The sequence below is a fragment of the Zootoca vivipara genome, chromosome 2 (genome assembly GCF_965207765.1).
Source record: "Zootoca vivipara chromosome 2, rZooViv2.hap1.1, whole genome shotgun sequence".
Lineage (NCBI taxonomy): Eukaryota > Metazoa > Chordata > Lepidosauria > Squamata > Lacertidae > Zootoca > Zootoca vivipara.
In genome coordinates, this window is record NC_142584.1 from 7,551,385 (window position 1) to 7,573,558 (window position 22,174).

At 43.3% G+C, this 22,174-nt stretch overlaps 1 protein-coding gene across 1 annotated transcript in view; it reads right to left on the reverse strand.

Moving 5' to 3' along the window:
* Positions 1-22,174, reverse strand: part of SLC4A8 (solute carrier family 4 member 8) — an 80,822-nt gene that overhangs the window by 54,240 nt on the left and 4,408 nt on the right. Inside the window, exons 2-5 of the mRNA XM_060271068.2 lie at positions 13,013-13,094; positions 4,764-4,892; positions 3,197-3,332; positions 1,032-1,192 (exon numbers count right to left, since the gene is read on the reverse strand). Coding sequence (XP_060127051.1) covers positions 1,032-1,192; positions 3,197-3,332; positions 4,764-4,892; positions 13,013-13,094 — 508 coding nt within the window. The remainder of the gene's footprint in view (positions 1-1,031; positions 1,193-3,196; positions 3,333-4,763; positions 4,893-13,012; positions 13,095-22,174) is intronic.

Genomic DNA, 22,174 nt, shown 5'->3' on the forward strand with positions numbered 1-22,174 from the left:
TTATTTATTTATTTATTTATTTACTACAAAAAAACCTGGAAAGAGAAAGTCTCTAGTTGACATGGCAATAACCCCCCTCCCCCAGAAACCATTCATACAATTTCATCACCCAACCCCAAAAATTATGCCCCCGTTTGTGGAAGCCAAAATGGTGTGGTTTTAGCCCTTCTCTAATATGGAATGTGTCCAGAAGAGGGCAACCAAAATGGTCAAAGGCCTGGAAACGATGCCTTATGAGGAACGGCTTAGGGAGCTGGGTATGTTTAGCCTGGAGAAGAGAAGGTTAAGGGGTGATATGATAGCCATGTTCAAATATATAAAAGAATGTCATATAGAGGAGGGAGAAAGGTTGTTTTCTGCTGCTCCACAGAAGCGGACATGGAGCAATGGATTCAAACTACAAGAAAGAAGATTCCACCTAAACATTAGGAAGAACTTCCTGACAGTAAGAGCTGTTCGGCAGTGGAATTTGCTGCCAAGGAGTGTGGTGGAGTCTCCTTCTTTGGAGGTCTTTAAGCGGAGGCTTGACAGCCATCTGTCAGGAATGCTTTGATGGTGTTTCCTGCTTGGCAGGGGGTTGGACCGGATGGCCCTTGTGGTCTCTTCCAACTCTATGATTCTATGAATATATGAAGCTGCCTTTTACCCATGGCCCATATACGGCTCAGTACTGCCTGTTTGACTGGAGACAGTCCTCCAGGGTCTCTGGCAAAAAAAATCCTTCTAATTGCCATCCCACTACTGCAGTGGTCCTCAACCTTGGGCCTCCAGATGTTTTTGGCCTACAACTCCCATGATCCCTAGCTAGCAGGATCAGTGGTCAGGGATGATGGGAATTGTAGTCTCAAAACATCTGGAGGCCCAAGGTTGAGGACCACTGCACTACTGTACTAAGAAAAGGTGCAGGGCAGTGAAATTGGGGTCAGCTGTATGCAAAGCAGGAGGGTGCCATTTGGATTTTTCTCCCTCAGGCTCCAATCCGCCTTCAGCTGACTCTGTTCCTTTCCTTTTTAATCATCATTAACTGGCACCTGCAATTTCTTCCATGGTGCTTGCGTTCATATCCAGAAGGACAATCCCGTTGATGATGCAGCTCCTCAGCTCAAAGATACTGTGCAGTGAGAGGGTTGCAACATAGGGTTTACTCCAACGCTCTCCTCCATCTTCCACATCTTCTTCAAACTTCACCCACCTGAAAGTGATGGACACCAATACAATCCAAGTCAATAGGAACAGTAAGGGGGGAAAAACAGGAAAAAAACCTTGACCCTGGTGCTGAGTACCAGTGTGCAAATTTATTTTATTACATTTATATCCTGTCCCAGATCCCAAGAAGGAGGCAGTGTCTTGTCCAATCACTAGACCTGCTTACCGTCAGAAAGGTGGTGGCCTCATGTGTCTTTTTATTTTTAAGTATTTCTACACCACCTTTGAATTGACGCTTTTGAATTATGGTGCTGGAGGAGACTCTTGAGAGTCCCGTGGACTGCAAGAAGATCAAACCTATCCATTCTGAAGGAAATCAGCCCTGAGTGCTCACTTGAAGGACAGATCCTGAAGCTGAGGCTCCAATACTTTGGCCACCTCATGAGAAGAGAAGACTCCCTGGAATAGACCCTGATGTTGGGAAAGATGGAGGGCACTAGGAGAAGGAGACGACAGAGGACGAGATGGTTGGACAGTGTTCTTGAAGCTACGAACATGAGTTTGACCAAACTGCGGGAGGCAGTGCAAGACAGGAGTGCCTGGCATGCTCTGGTCCATGGGGTCATGAAGAGTCGGACACGACTAAACGACTAAACAACAACCACACCACCTTCCATTTGTTACCCATAATCCTTTAATTTGTGGTGTCAATGATAGAACATGGGAGTTTCTGCAAGCACTGTGTGTACTCTACCTATAAATTATTGCCCCTTCCCAAAGCCAAGTATTATCAAAATATGATAATGTCCGTAGAACATAAATGAGGAAAATGTTTTCTTGTTTTCAGAGAGCACTGAGAGTCTTACATTTTGCCACTTCAGGGGGCTCAAAATAGCAGTTCCCTGCTTTGTAGTGGCTCTGAGAAACCAAGGCTTATGAAGCTGTGATCTACCCAGATTACTAAAATGAATTCTCCCAGTGTTCACAAACAAAGTGGTGCAGAAGGAGTTACCAGTCACTTGCTTTGTTTATTTTGAAAATCAAAACCTATGGAAGCATCTGGGGCTACCAAGGGCGGGTGTAGAAAGCACTGGCGGGTAGCAACAACATGTCTTCTGCCAGTAGATGTCACCACTGGGCAAAGCAACAGCGAATGTGCTTTGGTTTGTGTGAGCTTGGCAGGTACATTAGCGCATGTATTTTGAATAGGTTTGGAAGTGCATTTAAGGCACTTATGAACTCGAGATGCTGCACAAAGTGGCATTTGGCAGCAGCTTAGCAGCTCTGCGCTCAGCAGAAACAAAACAGCCCAGAAACTGGATTTCCTGGAATCCAGAAGGTCCTGCTGCAAAGCCTGGAAGCCTTCTCCAGTGTTCTTGGCTCAGCAGCCAATGATCAAAAGCAGGCATCCCCAACCTGCGGCCCTCCAGATGTTTTGGCCTACAACTCCCATGATCCCTAGCTAACAGGACCAGTGGTCAGGGATGATGGGAATTGAAGTCCAAAACATCTGGAGGGCTGAAGGTTGAGGGTGCCTGATCAAAAGCCGCCTCAATTGGCTTGATGTGATGGCACTACCACCTCATGCTGGCTCAAGAAGCTTGTGTGCATGTTGAAAATGGCCCATATATAACATTAATAAAACCTCTGGAGTCAGCAGTACCCACCAGATAACATTAGAACTGGGACATCTGGAACTGGTTCTGGAACAGGAGCAGAAAGTATGGTAGAATTCCAGGTGCAAAATCCTGGCTTGCCAGACTGTTCTGAGTGAAACTGGGTGCTTCTATCCATTCTCCATTCAAGACTTACAGTGATCCCGCACAGATACGTTACTGTCCTGACAATTCCCTTGCACATCTCTGGTAAACCCACATGACAGATGCTGTTCAGCATCAGCATTCAGGATGCGGTCTGCCCATTTAACTTTCTGCTCCCATAAGCAGGGGAAAGGGTTGGTTGTTTCTTTAAGAACGCTTCTGGCTTAATCCTAGGGAGCTAAACTGACCACACGGGAAGCTGGCGTACAGCTGTTGTCCTTCATTTTTACCTTGCTGTTTCCTTCCACGCTGAATCATCATCCTCTTTCACGCAGATTTCATCCATCTCTGTGAACAAGTCATGGGGGCAATGTTCCTCATCCTCCTCCATGCCAATGATAAACTGAACTCTCCGAGATGGGGAATCTAAGAAAACGGAGAATGAAAGAAATGACAATTATTTGCTCCCCCCCCCTTTGAATATCCTGCCAAAAAAAAAAGGACAAGAGGGGGAACCCTTGCAATGTTTCTAGACATGGGATTTGTAGTTTACAGGAGCAGCACCTCAGCATAAGAACACAACATGCAAAGGGATAATATGCAGTACCACAGATAATGAAGATTTGTGCAAAGGCAGAAACTTCCTGCATTGCTAGCTATGACATTTACTACCTAGCCCAGTGATGGTGAACCTATGACACGCGTGTCAGCACTGACACACATACCCATTTTGGGTGACACGCAGCCGCATGCCAAGACCTCACTTCCGGCTGGCGGCGGAATGCCGCAGGCACATCTCTGCAGACTTCCGGCGAGGCAAGATGGCGGTCAGCAAGGAGCTGCGGAGCTCCTGAAAGTGACCAGCGCTGCAGGAGCTGCTGGACGAGCTCCCGAGCCACCAAAACCGCCACCACCACCCTGACATTATGGGGCCACCAGTGCAGCAACCGGGGAGCTGCTGGACCCCACCCCCACCCTGCGAACCTGATGGACGGCCTCGAGGCACTCTGGAGGCCGGAGGAGGAAAAAGGAAGCCCTGGCCCAGCTGCCGCCGCCCCCACAGAAAGGAGGGAGAAAAGAAGGAAAAACAAGGCAAAGGAGAACAGGGGTCCGCTTGCTCCGTTGCCGTCCCCGTCGCCCCCACCTCAAGGGAGAGGAGGGGGCCCTTGGAGGGGGGAGAATAACCCTGACCCCGACCTCGCTGCTGCCACCGCCACCACCTCGCCGCCATCCCGGGAAGAGAGAAGAGACACCCAAGTAAGGTGAAACCCCCTTCCCTGTTGCCCCGCCATCGCGCAAGCATACCGAGTGAGGGGAGAGGTGGGCTGAAGAGGGCCACGAGGAGGCACAGGCCCAACTCGAGCCCACCTCCCCAGCGGCAGACCCACTGGAGGAAGGCCTGAGCCCAGAGTCCCACTGGGAAAGACCTCTGGGTTTTACCTTATTTTTTCCCCTTTTAAAATAATTTTTTTAAAAAAAAGTTTAATAATTTTTCCCTCCCCTTTTTCCTTTTTTTAAAGGGGGAACAATTATACATTTTTGTTATTTAGACTATACATATTGCAAAATTATGGTGTTTTTTCTCGAAGTGACACACCACCCGAGTTATGCTTGGTTTTTTGGCGAATTTTGACACAGCAAGCTCAAAAGGTTGCCCATCACTGACCTAGCCAGAAGTGTACAGCAAAAAAAAGTTACTCTACAGTTCTATGATTCTATTTAAGGATCTAATGGTAGCCATGTTGGGAAAGCTTCTATCTCTGAGGTATTGAAAATCTATATGGGACACTGGCCCATGAAGTTGCTTGCCATACTGTCATGTTCACATCACATAGTAACCCAGCATTGCACACTCACCATAAGACCCAGTACTTTCTTGAATTTGTTGCACCCGATCTCGCTTCCTGTGCCTCTGGCCATGTCTGTGATGTCTGTGGGTCTGTCTCACTAAAGGCATCCGCACCCCAACATACAGAGTCCTGTGCCCTGGAATCAAAGAAGAAAAGTTTAAGCTTTGTACAGTGGTACCTCGGTTTATGAACACAATTGGTTCCGGAAGTCTGTTCATAAACTGGAGCGTTCATAAACTGAAGTGAACTTTCCCATTGAAAGTAATGGAAAGTGGATTATTCCGTTCCAGGCGGGTCCACGGAGTACTCAACCTGAAGCGTACTTAACCCGAAGCATGGGTGTAATTGGTTCCGGAAGTCTGTTCATAACCTGAAGCGTTCATAAACTGAAGCGAACTTTCCCATTGAAAGTAATGGAAAGTGAATTAATCCATTCCAGATGCACCCGCAGCGTTCATAAACCAAAAATTCGTAAACTGAGGTGTTCGTAAACCGAGGTTCCACTGTATTGTGGGATGGAACACTGGGACAGACAAGTCACAACAGTTCCTAGAGTGTCCACTAACAGGAACTCACCAGTTCCTGTTCCCTCCAGATATGCTGATGAGATTAGCTGACTTAAGCCCCTAGCCAGCAGTCACTCGCTCTCTTAGCTACTTCCTCCTTCGATGGGAACACATCTCCAGAACATCTACAGATAGGATGGTTCTCCCTCTTGGCCTGCAGCCAAGAGTGAGACCACATGGAGTCTCACTTTACTAAGTAGACTCTAGATGTATATATTTGTAACTTTTCTAAGCAAGCCTGCCTTTCTGAGATTATGCTGTAACTCAGGATGAAACTGTAAGTAAACTCTATCTTATTTTATAAACACTGTGTTGTGTACTTCTTTTAAGAGGGACAAAGGGGACTTTGCCAGGAAGTGTAATATTGAAGTATAAAGTATAATATTATTGTTATACAGGTTCTAGCGAACCTAACGCATATGCTTTGCTGCGCACAAAAGGGGAATGTCACTCTGCTGATATTGGAAGCTTGCTAACACAAGCTTGGATAGGATCTATCTAATAATATATCCTAATCCACATCCCTAACATTCCCACATGTATTGGGTGTAATTGATACAAATCATACCCTGTGCAAACTTCTCCCCTTCTCATTCCAACCCCAGCCATTCTTCAGAACCAGAACAGCCTTAATAGTAAAAGCATTTTGAATGGTTCTGGAGCAACTTTCCTGGAAAAACTAGGAATCACAGCATCAAAGCCTTTCCACATGTCTATCTGTTCAAGCTTTGGGTCTGAGTCCCAAGAAACCATGACCTTTATTTATATAAAACTGAGAAGGTGAAAAGATTTGAGACATTTTGCTGCTGGGCAATTTATTATTAATTCAAGCCCACCGTGCCAGGCTGAATACAAAGAGAGAATAAAAGGACCAAGGAATAAAAAGAACAGGAGAAGAAGCGATAGAAGAAGAATGGAAAGATTTTAAGTTATATTTTAAAAAAATATGCAAAAGTAACATATTAAGATTCGAACTAGGCTGTAAATAAACTGTGGAATTTATGAATATGTTAAGTGAAAGGAGTAAAATAAGATAATATAAGGTAAAGAAAATGATTTAGAAATTGCTAAAGTATAAATTTGTTAATGAACCACAGGGGAAGGGAACCCGAAGGGGTCCCATTATATAATGTGAAAGATCAAAGGAATAAGTAATTTTAAGTGTCTTTTTATTTTCCCTTCTTTATGTATAGTGTTATTGTTGTATTTCTTTTTTCTTTCTCTTTTTGTGTCCCCTTTTTTGTATTTTGGAAAAATTTTAATAAAAATTATTATAAAAAGGGAATAAAAAGAACAATGGAAGGAGCTGCAGACATTCCTCCTCCCCCGCCTTTGTACTGAGAGGGGCTTCCTCTTAAGGGTGGCTTCCCTTTGATATAAAAGGGAATTAATTATAGGTATTGACACACTGCTTCCTTTGCGTGGGATTTTGACAGAGATGAGAAGCACACGATATTCCAAATCCTGTTAGGAAGATTAGTGCCGTAAACCACCTTAAGGGTCTGTTTGAAGCTGCCATGAAAGAGTGTGCAATCCTGTGGCATATTTAGTCAGGTCTAAGTCCCAGCAATGACAAACCTAGACAGCATCTTAAAAAGCAGAGACATCACCTTGCCGACAAAGGTCCGTATAGTTAAAGCTATGTGTTTTCCCAGTAGTGATGTATGGAAGTGAGAGCTGGACCATAAAGAAGGCTGATCGCCGAAGAATTGACGCTTTTGAATTATGGTGCTGGAGGAGACTCTTGAGAGTCCCATGGACTGCAAGAAGATCAAACCTATCCATTCTGAAGGAAATCAGCCCTGAGTGCTCACTGGAAGGACAGATCGTGAAGCTGAGGCTCCAATACTTTGGCCACCTCATGAGAAGAGAAGACTCCCTGGAAAAGACCCTGATGTTGGGAAAGATGGAGGGCACAAGGAGAAGGGGACGACAGAGTACGAGATGGTTGGACAGTGTTCTCGAAGCTACCAACATGAGTCTGACCAAACTGCGGGAGGCAGTGGAAGACAGGAGTGCCTGGCGCTTACCTTCCAAGTCCTGGACTGCAGAATCCGGGACCGGCAGCCGTGTGACACCGGAAGTTGCGTCGACGTAACGGCCACCACCGGCTTCAAAAGTCGCTTCTACGCATGTCAGGAAGTGCGTCGTCGCAACTTCCAGTGTCGCTCTGCCCATCTATGGGCACCAAAAATGGCCGCCGCCAACACCGGAAGTCGTGTCTATGCACTTCCGGACATGCGTAGATGCGACTTTTGAAGCCGGCGGCGGCCATTTTTGGTGCCCATAGAAAGGCAAATCAGAAAGAAAAAAATGGCCGCCGGCAGGAGAAAATAACGGAGAAAAACGGGAGACGAAGTGATACGGGGGACCACCGGGAAAAGGTAAGTAAAAACGGGGGGTTTCCCGGGGAAAACGGGGTACTTGGCAGCTATGGCCTGGCGTGCTCTGGTCCATGAGGTCATGAAGAGTCAGACACGACTAAACAACTAAACAACAACAAAGTCCCAGTATTCAATGGGCTTACCTTCTCCCATTGCAGTGCTGCAGCCTGAGATAAGATGAAGTTTCCGATGCAAATCTCAGTATATCAGTAATAGTGAATGTAATAAATCTTGGAATAGAAAGTGCAGCATATTCAGGATTTGGTATTTGACTCCCAACTATGTTATACTCCAAGTTAAAGAGACCTCTGACCATTAGGACCAGTCGTGACCGACTCTGGGGTGCGACGCTCATCTCGCGTTATTGGCCGAGGGAGCCGGCGTACAGCTTCCAGGTCATGTGACCAGCATGACAAAGCCACTTCTGGCGAACCAGAGCAGCACACGGAAACGCCATTTCTGTTTACTCCAAGCCGAGCCGTTAAAATTAATGATATGACTAACTTAGGTCCATTAACTTCAATGGCTCTACTTAGAGCATGGCCAACAATGGATACAACCCAGAGTCCTTTAAAATCAGATTTTCATCTCCAGCACCTTTTCTATTTCCTGTTGTGGTTCTTGCCCTTTGGAATTCCTGTTTGGAGAGTACTTTGCCATGTTCTTTCTTGCAGGAATACAAGACTCAAGGGGATGGGAAATTTCTTTTCAGTCCACCCCTTACCTTCCAAGTCCCGGACTGCAGAATCTGGGACCGGCAGCCGTGTGACACCGGAAGTTGCCTTCGCCAGCTTCGAAAGTCGCTTGTACGCATGTCTGGAAGTGCGTCGACGCAACTTCCGGTGTCGCTCCGCCCATCTATGGGCACCAAAAATGGCCGCTGCCAACACCGGAAGTCGCTTCTATGCACTTCCGGACATGCGTAGATGCGACTTTTGAAGCTGGCGATGGCCATTTTTGGTGCCCATAGAAGGGCAAATCAGAAAGAAAAAAAATGGCCGCCGGCAGGAAAAAATAACGGAGTAAAACAGGAGACGAAGTGATACGGGGGACCACCGGGAAAAGGTAAGTAAAAACGGGGGTTTCCTGGGGGAAACGGGGTACTTGGCAGCTATGGTCCACCCTAGGGGGATGTGTTTGAAGTGAAATTAAACAAAAAATAATTGGTGTGCTGCATTTATGATTGCAATTCTTGTTGGCATCTTTTACTAGTTTTTATCGCGTGTCACAGGTAACAGAGCTTTCCCCTGCTGGAACGTTTCAAAGTTATGAAGGACAATTTATTGTACAGGTTTATTATTATTATTACCGTAATTTATATGCCACCTACATGCCAAAGTGGCTTCTAAGAGGTTTAGCAGTATGAAATCATTACATTATTACAATACACAATTAAACAATTCCATCAAAGCATTAAAAGTATCCATAATTTTTAAAAAAGCAATAAAACAAGCCAGTTAAAAAGCATAACCACTAAAACATGTAAAACAACAAAAACTAAAACAATTAGAAAACAAGATCAACTTGTGATCCATACACAGAGGGAGAATCTTGCTTTGGAAGGAAGCTCTATCAGATCTTTGCTCATCTGCATCCCCTCGGAATGTCGAAAATTTGCATGAAGCTTGGAACAGTTCGTGCTAAGGAACAATTTCATTCAGAGGGATATTTGCTAGCAGAAGAAGAAGCAGGCTGTGTTTGTTGGACAAATATTTGCTAGTCATAGTGGGAGGTACTCACACTGTCACATAACACAAGCTACTTTAAACATGTGTGTGCATCTGAGTGCCCACATAGCAGCAGTTGCTCAACCCAAATGATGATAGTGCCAATTGCAGAGTTCCAACATTCTCTTCATCCAGCATTTGGCAATCCTTGGCCTCGGCAACCACTGGTAAAGGAGTTATAGAGTTCTTTGGCTTTTGTAAGGGTGGCTTGCACAAAATCCAATCCCAAGCCCACAATTCAGGTTCCCGAAGAACATCAGTTGCCATTCTTATATGACAGTCAAGTTTCTAGTCCCTGTGGTTTCGAAAGTGTCGTAGATGTGTAATCAGCAGGCAGCTGTCCAACCTTAGTCAGGAGCCAGGAAGCAGCAGCTGGACCAGGGAAGCAGGCAAGAATGACAAAAGCAGGAATTGGATCCAAGGAGCAGAGCAGAAGTTAGAGCAGATGACAAAGCCAGGAATCAGGACCAAAGAGTTAGGCTTGTGCAAACTGGAAGCCCTTGTATAGTCCTTCCTGTTCAGGAGGAGCCAATGACCAGTATGCCTGGGTGAGGCCAGTTCAGGCCTGAAGGTTCTTAACTACTTAGGGCAGCAGATATCCCAGACTTATAATTCACCAGATGGAACAGCCACATGCAAACAGAAGGTCTCACATTTGAGCCCAGCAGCTCCTGGGAGAATACTTTTGAATACCACCATATTATAGGGGGCAGAGCTTGATTTGGCAGGCTTCCTGCCTCTCCTTCCTGGATTCCTGTCACATTCCACTATCCACAGACTTCTACTGTCCCTCCGCTAGGGCATATATGGAAGGTAGCATTCTGCAGGCTTCATTCAGTGCTTTATACATTAGCAATGCTAAGCCTCTCTTTCCTCAAAAGATGCACCTTCTTAGAATTTTGATAAAGTGTCAGGCGTAGCTCTAGCGCCTTTAGCCCAAACGTAGCAGAGTATCGCTGCACAACACGGAAACTTCCATAGGTTTCAATGACTAGACATCTGGATGCAGAATAACTATATGCAGGATTTATTAAATAAAAGAAAAACAGAATTTCTATATACAAAGCAAAGCAAAATAAATCCTTACTCTTACTCTCTCTCACACACACAACCATCTGATACAGCACGTCTCCTTCTAACTCTCACCTACACCACCACACAGAACAAATGTGCTAGAATTCCTTAATAACAGAGTTCAGTGTTGCCCTTCAACCAATGAGAGAGTAGTTGCTATGTCTCTGGCAGAACTTGGCTTTCTGCCCAGTCTTAATTGACACCCAGAGTTATTAGTTTGAGAAGCAAGAGTCTGGTTGTTTCCCAGAGAACCAATTAAGAGAAACCTGAACATTCCTCTATTCCTTAACATCTGTTTCGGTGCTGTTCATGAAAAGAGAGAGATAAATCCCTCTAAAGTGAAACTGTGCATGCATGCATGCATTGTCGGAGCCAGAATCTGAGGTGAAACAGGAATGTGCTGCCCTGTACCACCACCCTGAAGCTTTCCTTACCTAGGTTGCATGGCAGCATCTGCAAAATCACTACAGCAGGTTCCAGTGTGATCTCATGAGACTTCTACAAGATCTCACAAAATCTTGCTGGAAGCTACTGCTGCTGCCTCCACCTCTCTGCCAGCAGCAAAGGCGGCACCACCTCTTCGGGTTTTGCTGCCCGAGGCAGTTGTCTCAGTCTGCATCACGGGTGGACTGGCCCTGGTCAGACCAACAGCTCTAGGGATGGCACCACCATGGGTGCAATGGCGCCATCTTGAAACAGCCATGCCCAGGCTCCAGCATACAATGCACTTAACTTCTCAGATGCCTTCTCAGACACCTTTGAGGGCTTTGCTGTGTAAGGGTTGAAGATTTTAAACATTTCCCAAATACTCACAACCTATAGTGTTGTGTTGTTCTAAGGTAAAGGTAAAGGGACCCCTGACCATTAGGTCCAGTCGTGACCAACTCTGGGGTTGCGCGCTCATCTTGCATTATTGGCCGAGGGAGCCGGCGTACAGCTTCCAGATCATGTGGCCAGCAAGACAAAGCCACTTCTGGAAACACCGTTTAGCTTCCCACTGTAGCGGTTCCTATTTATCTACTTGCATTTTGACGTGCTTTCGAACTGCTAGGTTGGCAGGAGCTGGGACCAAGCAATGGGAGCTCACCCCGTCACAGGGATTCGAACCGCCGACCTTCTGATCAGCAAGCCCTTCTAAGAGGCGAGCGCAAAAGGCTTCAGGTCAAGCAGGCAGTGTGTGAAAAGGAACGGGAGAGGATGTTTTCACTTTCTGGTGCAAAGTCTGAGAGAGGGTTCAGATTGGCTGGGGTGGTGGTGGGGGGAAGCCTGGGCAATGCTAGCCACAATAAACATTATTCAATTACACTGTTTATGGTAATGTCAAACAATGGCGCCCTGTGTTTTGTATGTTTTAATAAATCATTGCTGAGTGTGAAGACATCTTGGTGGGGCCTGCTGATTCCCATATAGAAAACAGAGGATGCCACCACGAGAGGAAGCATGTTGATGCAGCCTCATTATTTGATACACCCAAGTATAGGAAATAGGACAAATAAAGTGTGTTTTTTTGTTTTTGTTTCAAAGCAGGCCTTTTTGTTCCCATGAGATGAAATGTAGCTCAAAATAGGCCATCTACCCTGCAAGGACAATGCCTCTCTTGCAAGAACACACACACACACACACACACACACACACACCTGTAACATGGAAAAAGAAAAGGGATCAATATAGGCAGAAGACAGCATCTGGCATGGTTTGGAGGGAAATGTATGCAACAGATAAAACTAAGGATGGCTGAATAGTTCAGATCTGGTCACTCCCATTTTTCTGATTCCATATTAGTTTGCAATTTTAAAAAGTTCTCATGAAAATTCATCAGCATTTTACTACTAATTTCTTACAAACATTTTTGTATACAATTCTGCCTAGTATTTTCTAAAGCAGTTTCCCATAATATAACACATTTTCCTATGTCATTTTCACCAGTATTTTTTTTCTACATTTGGGGAGAGTATATGTATTTTTGTACACATCACTTGGCAAGAGAACCACCCTACAAAATTTGGAGTAGGCAAAATTTCAAAGGAGGGTTGTGTTTCAGTATTCTTACTGATTTGGAAAGTGTGGGTTTAGTAGGTTTGCCTTCAAATGAATCAACTTTGTCCCCCATCCCTATCGCCTACACACTTTTAAAACCACCATACTTGTATAACTCCTGATTAAAACCACCATACCACTGATTTAAAAAATCAGGATATATTGAATTTTCACACTTGAAATAAAGCATCAGAATGGAAGCAGTCATGCAAAATAATCAAGCTTCCAAACTCCTGCATGCAGAAATTGCATTTTCTTGCTAAAGAAATTGGGTTTTCACCAGCGTCTTGTTTTATGAGATGCAGTATAAGCAGTTTTGGTTCTGTAGCATACAAAATTCTGTATCTGGAACCTTCTCAGATAGAAAGCACATTTACTTCACTTTCCGAATAGTTAATGATGATTAATGGCCTGCCGGAGAAATGGGGAGAGAAGGGGGGGGGGGAGTCCAGGAAGGAACAGCCTCACCTTCCAGCTCTTCGGGTTCATAACGAATGTTGACAACATTCCTGGTACCTCCCAGATCCACAACAGCCTCATCCTCCGGTCTCTGGTAAAGAAACAATGAGGGTACGTCACACATATTATTAACACACAAATCTCTGCATCTACCCCATGAACCAGATTAAATAACAGTGGAGGTCAATGCCGATTCCTGTTTAAGAATACTGTAGATTTCTGATTTTTAATGAGCGTGAAAGAGGAGAGCGCAAAATATGGTCTGAAGCTCAACATCAATAAAACCAAGATCATGGCCACTGGTCCTATCACCTCCTGGCAAATAGAAGGGGAAGAAATGGAGGCAGTGAGAAATTTTATTTTCTTGGGCTCCTTGATAACTGCAGATGGTGACAGCAATCACAAAATTAAAAGACGCCTGCTTCTTGGGAGAAAAGCACTGACAAACCTAGACAGCATCTTAAAAAGCAGAGACATCACCTTGCCGACAAAGGTCCGTATAGTTAAAGCTATGGTTTTCCCAGTAGTGATGTATGGAAGTGAGAGCTGGACCATAAAGAAGGCTGATTGCCAAAGAATTGATGCTTTTGAATTATGGTGCTGGAGAAGACTCTTGAGAGTCCCATGGACTGCAAGAAGATCAAACCTATCCATTCTGAAGGAAATCAGCCCTGAGTGCTCACTGGAAGGACAGATCCTGAAGCTGAGGCTCCAATACTTTGGCCACCTTATGAGAAGAGAAGACTCCCTGGAAAAGACCCTGATGTTGGGAAAGATTGAGGGCACTAGGAGAAGGGGACAACAGAGGACGAGATGGTTGGACAGTGTTCTCGAAGCTACAAACATGAGTTTGACCAAACTGCGGGAGGCAGTGGAAGACAGGAGTGCCTGGCGTGCTCTGGTCCATGGGGTCACGAAGAGTCGGACACGACTGAACGACTAAACTACAACAACAAAGATTTCTGACACATACAAATACTCTTTCCCCTCTGTTGAACAGTCACTTGTGAACATTGGCCTAGCCAAATATAGCCTGATGTTTGTCTGTACATACAGAATCAGTTCCTCTCACATACATTTTGGGATACCTTTGGAAATATCTGCAATATAAACAGCATTATATGAACTCTAATATTCTATGGCTTCGTGGCAATGTTTGCTATAGGAATATGGATGCAAGCAGGCAATACGTGGTCTTACCTCTATTCAATAAAATTGTGCAGTCATGTAAGATTGGTATAATGGCTGCTGATATCAGAAAACATCACTGGCTCTCTATAGCACTATGTTGGGGAGTGCATTTCCTAGAGGGAAGAGGTTGCAAGTTGTCTAAACACCAGTCAATTGCTTTGCCCTTCTTCTCAATTTTTCATCAATTTCATCATCAGATTTTCATCAATACTTCTCCTGCCAGTGCTGACCCAAAACATTGTGTGGCCTCACAGGGCCCCCCACCCCACCCCCTGGGCTAAGGTCAGTGGTGTAGCATCAGTTGTTGATGCCTGGGGCAGGTGCACATGTGCCAGACAGGCAGCACATAGACTGGGAGGGGGTGCCAGCCCAGCCCTTGCCACTGCCACTGGAGTGACCTCACTCCCACCAGAGCAAAGCATGGCCATGCTGAGCTGTCTGCCTGCCCGCACAGGGGGGAGCCTGGCCGACCAACACGGCCCTTGGCGGACGGAGAGGAGTACCAGGCCAGGCTGTGCTGGGGGCACCTGTATGAGGGTACCTGGTTCAAACCCACTCAAAAATTGTGTGCCTGGGGCCACAGCCCCCTGGCACCCTCCACACTATGCCCCTGGCTGTGGACATGTATTGCTGCACCAAAGACCACTTTTGTCTTCATCTATTTCCCCACACTCACATACTTCATGATGTCTGAAGCAAATCCCTTCCTTCTGCTGCCTAGCAAAGCCAGCCTTTCCTCCTGCCCCAATTCAAAAGTGGGAGAAGAGGCAGAGATGTGTGACATTATAGAAGCTTACTTGCCCTTTGTGCCAAGGGGACTCACAATCCAAATTTAGATGTGGGGGATGGGAAACGTCAAGTTAAAATTCAGATCATGCCTCAACACTCATTTTTCAAGTCCTAAAGAAAATTAAGACTATTAAAGCTTAGGAGTATGGAGAAGCAACAATCTTGTTTAGTCCTTCTCTGTTTCCTGACGTAGAAGCTTGGCTGGGGAGAAGGATTACAGTATTTCTCTCTCATCAAAGAAGTGGAAACTGGATGCAGTTCAGACTTGTCACATTTACTATATAGCCTGATGAAGCTCTTCCTCACAGGACACAGTGATTCCATGCATCATTTTAATAATTAGATAGATAGAGGAGAAAGGACACTTTGCTAATAGCAACCTCCAGTACCACTCTTTTATTTATTTTTCTTCCCTCAACCTAGAAAGATAAATAATGCATATTAATCTTTCATAGCTCTGCTGAAGGCAGAATTTCCCATAGGGAAAAAGCAAAAGCTTTCTTTCCACCAGTAATGAACAACAGCAGGGGCACCAACTGTAGGGGCAAGAAGGGGCTTCTGCCCCCTCAATATTTGTGAGGAGGGGGCTGAGCCCCCCCCAATATTGAGGGGCCCCAAAACAGATCACCCTCCCTACAAACGCACCCTCCGTGCTCCCCATTCCCCAGCCGACGGGCAAGTACTCGTGTACTGAGCAGGGATGGAGGGCGGTGGTTGATATTTACTCACCGTACTCTCCACCCCGTCACCAGCAGACGGCAATGGGGATCTCTGCAGGGGGCTCCTGGTTCATGCACCCCCCCACACACACACACAGATTGCACACCCGGGGCAACAGCCCCCGTGGCACCCTCCACATTGTGCATATAACATCACACAACACTGGGTCCCCTCAACGTGGGAGGCAAGCTGGCACCCCTGAGCATCAGCAAAACTACAAAATCCAAAAATTCATGAAGAGGCAGAGTTGCTGCCGGGATCTGGAGTTCAAACTGGGGGTATTGTATTCTCAATTGCTCTTAGGTTTTCCTCCCCATTGTATCTTCATTTTATTTGATTTTCTATTCCCGCAAGAATATTGCACATTGGAAGCTAGCGCAACAGAAAAGGGAGCCAAACAAGAACCTCTCACTTTTCCCACCTACTTTTCTACCAGCAGAGAATCTTTTACATAGAGGATCATTTAAAATAAATAAATCAATGCCTCCAATTGCAGTCTGAAATGTTAGCGCACTCTAACACCACCCCATCACCTCCTTCTCATAGAACTCATTCTGCTGCCTCCTGTGTAGATCCGGACTCGTGCCTGCTCTGTATATGCAGCAGAATGGACTGGGAGCATTATGGTTATTTAGTTGAGGTTTTCCCAAGATAAGAAAAACTAGAAGCAACTTGCAAATATGAACAACAAAAACAAGGATAAAACAACTTAAAATGACACACACACACACACACACACACACACACACACACACAAATGATAATAATAATAAAATAATAATAATAATAATAATAATAATAATGTTTTTGCCTAACTTCTAAAAGCACATAGTAATAGTGTCTGGTGTGCCTTCCTGGAGCATGTATTCCATAAACAGGGAGCCACCACTGAGAAGGCCTGTTCTCAAGTTGCCACCCTCTGCATCTCCTTCAGAAGGCGCACACCAAAAGGGGCCTCAGGTGAAGCATGTGAATTGTACTACCATGTTCTAAGTGCATTTACCTGGAGCTTTTATCATTGGGTTAGAATGCATACTTCAAGGAAGTGCCAGAATGGCCAATTCCCTGCTGTTGTGCTAAGGCTGAGGCTGATTTGTTTATATTTTAGTACAGAATTGTGACCATATACAGCAGCATAGAAGAATGACAGTAACAAATTCTGAGGTCCTTCCGAGAGACATAACCTCTTTCCCTGGCACCCTAGGAAGTCACAGAGTAAGCCATTTTAATTGGGCTTTGGGTTGTCCCTGTTTCATGTCTAGGATCAGTGCTTTTTTCTTTAAAAAAAATATGTTTAGGGGTATTCTCATTTTCCTACTCATATTGAAATACTGCCCCTCAATGAGGCCAAACTTAGATTCACAAAATGTTTTGGGGTACGCGTACCCCTGCGTACCCCCAGAAAAAAAGCACTGTCTAGGATTAAACCACCCTTAAACAGTAAAAGGCACAGGACAGGAGCTAGTAAAAAAGAAAAAGCTGGCAACTCTAATTCAGTTATATCACTAGAGCCAGGTATTGGCTTTATTTGACAGTAACCTTTATTTTGATGGGACCCAGGTGGCGCTGTGGGTTAAACCACAGAGTCTAGGGCTTGCTGATCAGAAGGTCGGCGGTTTGAATCCCTGCAACGGGGTGAGCTCCTGTTGCTCGGTCCCAGCTCCTGCCCACCTAGCAGTTTGAAAGCACATCAAAGTGCAAGTAGATAAATAGGGACCGCTCCGGCGGGAAGGTAAACGGCGTTTCCGTGTGCTGCTCTGGTTTGCCAGAAGCAGCTTTGTCATGATGGCCACATGACCCGGAAGCTGTCTGCGGACAAACGCTGGCTCCCTCGGCCTATAGAGCAAGATGAGCGCCACAACCCCAGAGTCGGACACGACTGGACCTGATGGTCAGGGGCCCCTTTACCCTTTACCTTTACTAACCTTTATTTCAAAGTTGTTGCTCTGATAGACCTTTGGAGGCTGGTTTCCTGTAAGGTGATTAAGTAAGTGCTTCTACTATGGTAACATTAACACCATCAACTCATAATGTGAAGTTAACACTTCCAATTAGTTGATTTAGGCTGCAATCCTACACCCACTCACCTGGAAGTAAGCCTCACATGAATTACATAGTTCTCACGTCTGAAAAGAAGGCTATAGCCTTAGCACTGTTCACCAATGCTCTAAGTAATTATGGTCACCCAAACTGCCTGTTCTAAAAGAAACAGAAAATGCCAAATACAAGTCCTAAGGGTTTTAACCATTTGCGGGGCTTCCGGTAAGGGTCTCATCCTAATGAAAGTGCTTTACCTGCAAGTTCCTGAATGATGTCATGGTTATCTTCCGAAGCCGTGCAAGGTCAGAAAGAAAGAATAATCAATCTTCTTCTACAATTATGTTCAAGGGTCCAGATCCTGGGCTAAGTTCTCTTCTGGCGCAAGTCTGGGTAGCCAAAGGGAGGCTCGAGTCCATTCCATGCACCCATTTAGCTGACTAGGCATTGACCCCCAATAGAAGCCCCTTGCTACTTCTTAAAGCATCTCTTTTAGACAATCTTTTTTTTAATGGGCAGGCGGGGAGGGGAGGGGGAAAGGTTGAACCATTGAAGATGCTGCTTCAGCTGGGTTTCCTCACTAACTCTATTCCCAGAGCCACATGACCTTCATTACTATGACAGCATGGAACACAGCAGCGTGAATATTCCAAATGATAACCCATCCTTCTGTCTCATCAAATCCATTCTTAAGGAGCTTTCTTGGAAAGCAAGGGGAGTGGGAGGGAAGGATGTAAACCTTGACACTGGAAGTCAGTACAAAATGCACTGGGCTTCATCGTATTGCCCATCTGGTAAGAAGGCAGCATTCTTTTGTTTATAGGCTAGCCATGTGAACAAGAAGAGGGCAAGGCTAGTGACTCTTTTAAAAGTTGTGTAGGGGAGGGGATTGGGGGCAGGTGTACGTGTCAAGGCAACAGGGGACTATAAATATTTATCTTGGGTTGGGGTCCATCCCAGTTCCCAGAGGGGAGAGAACTAAGTTATTCCTGTCACATTTCAATAATAATAATAATTTATTATTTATACCCCACCCATCTGTCCGGGTTCCCCCAGCCACTCTGGGCGGCTTTCAACAAAATATTAAAATACAGAAATCCATCAAACATTAAAAGCTTCCCTAAACAGGGCTGTCTTGATATGCCTTCTTTTTTTTTTTATTAGAAAACTTTATTATGTACAGTCAATACAATCAATACAATAAAATGAGTACTGCATCTCTAATAGTTACATTGTTCTTATTCCGTTCTCACCCAATTATATCCCCTCAATTCCCTCCCCCCCCCTAACCCACCCATTGACTTCACAACCGTTTCTAAACTCATCCCACTATTCCTTTTGGTTGTTCTGCATACCTTACTTTACGGTTTTATGATGTTACATAATTTTTTTAAATTTTCTTTATATCCTTGTTTGTTAACTTTATTTATTAAAGAGCCCTTTAAATATCCAAAAAAAATTGTGGAATTTCTAACTTTTTTTGCAAATAATTTAGAAATGGTTTCCAATTACTTTTTGATTCTTTGTTTTTTTTACTACTGACTTCATCATATTTTATCGCCAAATTATAATAATTAAGAAGTTTACCTTGCCAATCCTCTTTACTGGGGGCGCTTGTGGTTTTCCAGTTTTTTGCAATTAGTGTTCTCGCGGCAGCCATCGCATAACTGACACAGCATCTGTCACTGGGCTTGATATCATTGGGAATCATCCCCAAAAGGAATAGTTTCGGACATTTCTTAAATGAGTACTTCAACATTTTCTTTAATTCCCTATAAATCGAATCCCAATACACCCTGATTATCTTACAATTCCACCACATATGTATGTTAGTTCCTACTTCTTGGTTGCATTTCCAGCAGATGTTGCTTGACCCCGGGTAGAATCTGGCCATTTTAATTGGTGTTATGTACCATCTGCTTTGCATTTTTAATATATTTTCTCTCAAATCGTAGTTCGGTGTGAAATAAAGATCTCTTTTCCACAGACTTTCCCAGTCCTTCATTGTTATTGGTTGTCCTATGTCTTGGCTCCATTTTATCATATATTCTTTGGTCATTTCCTCCTCTGTTTTCCATTTTAAAATGATTTGATATAAATTTGATATAAATTTATCTTTATTCACCAATAATATTTCTTCTAATTTGGATGGTTCTTTATTAAATCCTATTTTTTTATCAATTTGTAGCCTTTGATTTATTTGAAAATATTCTAGCCAAGTGTTTAATAATCCCTTTATTTCCGAATATTCCTTTAACTGCCAATTCCCGTCTTTTTGAATTAATAGCTCTTTGTATGTCGGCCAGTTTGATTCCATATTCCTTCTTCTCACCGCGACTACCTCTAATGGTGAGATCCACCAGGGTGTATTGGGCTCGAAATATCTTCTGTATTTCTGCCATGTTAAGTATAACGATTTTCGAATGATGTTATACATGAAGGTATTCCTTTTAACTATTTTTTCCCTTAACATATAATGATGCCAGCCGAATCCCAGCCCTTGTCCCTCCAGGTCTAATAGGTCAGTATCTTTAAGTTGAATCCATTCTTTAATCCACCATATCGCTGCCGCGTCGTGGTAGCTTTCTAAATCTGGTAAACCATACCCCCCTCTCTGTCTAAGATCTATCATAATTTTATATCTTACTCTAGGTTTCTTTCCGTTCCAAACAAATTTAGCGATGTCCTTTTTCCAATCTTTGAATATTTTTTTCTGATCCCCTAGTATAGGTAAATTTTGAAACAAATAATTCATCTTTGAGGTCACATACATTTTAATTACTGATATTCTCCCCAATATAGACAACTTCAACTTATTCCATACCTCTAGCTTTTGTTTAATTGTTTTCCAAATCTCCTTATAATTTTCTTGTATTAAATCGATTCCTTTTACGGTTGTTTGAATGCCCAGGTATTTTATTTTTTTTACTATTTTTAATCCAGTTTTTTCTTGAAGTTCTATTTTTTCGTTCCCCTCCAAATTTTTCACTAACAGTTTTGATTTTTCAAGGTTTATTTTAAAGCCGGCTAGATCTCCAAATTCTCTTATCTTTTCCATTGCTGCGGGGATGCCTTCGACAGGGTCTTCAGTAGTTACTATTACATCGTCGGCAAACGCTTTTACTTTAAATTTTTTCTTTCCAATTATAATTCCTTTAATTTTCTCTTCTTCTCTTATATTTTTTAATAGAATTTCTAAAGTAATTATAAAAAGAATTGGAGATAGGGGGCATCCCTGTCTGGTGCCCCTCATAATATTAAATTTATCTGTTAATTTGCCGTTTATAGATATTCTGGCTTCTTGCATTTTATATATTGCTTTGATTGCATTATCCATTTTCTTTCCTAAATTTAAACTATCTAATATTTTTGTCATAAAAAGCCATGAGACCCTGTCGAAGGCTTTTTCCGCATCAATGGAAAGAAGAGCTGCTTTTTTATCTCTTCTGTCCTCTAAACATTCCAGGATGTTTACCACTGTTCTGATATTATCTTTGGCATATCTTCCCTTTATGAACCCTACCTGATCTTTATGAATAATTTCTTCAAGAATGTTATTTAATCTTTTCGCTATTATTTTAGTAAAAATTTTATAATCACTATTTAGGAGTGAAATTGGTCTGTAGTTGCCTGGGATGTCCAAATCTGCTTGTGGCTTTGGTATTAATGTTATCTGGGCTTCTTTCCAAGATTGTGGTATGCTACCTCTCTGGAGAATTAAATTCATTAAATCTTTTAACGGATTTAATAATGCTTCTTGTAGCTCCTTATAAAATTCTATTGGGAGCCCATCCGGGCCTGGAGTTTTCCCTTTTTTCATATCTTTAATTACATTTGTTATTTCCGAGATTGTTATTTCATTATTTAATTGACTTAGTTTTTCTTTTGAGATCTTTGGTAATTTATATTTCTTAAAAAAATCGTCAATTTGTTGGGGGGAAATTTCTTCTTTTTGATATAAAATTTCATAATATTTTTGAAAGATTTTTAAAATTTCTTCGGTTTTGTATATATAATTTCCTTCTGATTTAATTCTATTTATTATTTTTTCATTTTTTCTTTTTTTTATTAGCCAGGTTAATAATTTGCCAGGTTTATTGGCCCATTCAAAATTTTTATATTTCCAATATTGCAATTGTCGTTCCAATTCTTGATCAATTAGATTTTCAAATTGCATTTTCAATATTTTAACTTCTTGTTCTAACGTTTTATTATACTTTTTATATAGAAGGTTTTGCTTTTTCTTTATCTCTAGCAAGAGTTTTTCTTTGTTTTGTTCTCTGATTTTTGTAATTTTGGCTCCTTGTGCAATAAAATAACCCCGCATTACCGCCTTTGCTGCATCCCAAACAACTAGTGGGTCAACTCCACTATTATTATTGAGTTTGAAATATTCCTTCAATCTTTCTATTGCTTCATGAGTGATCTTATCAT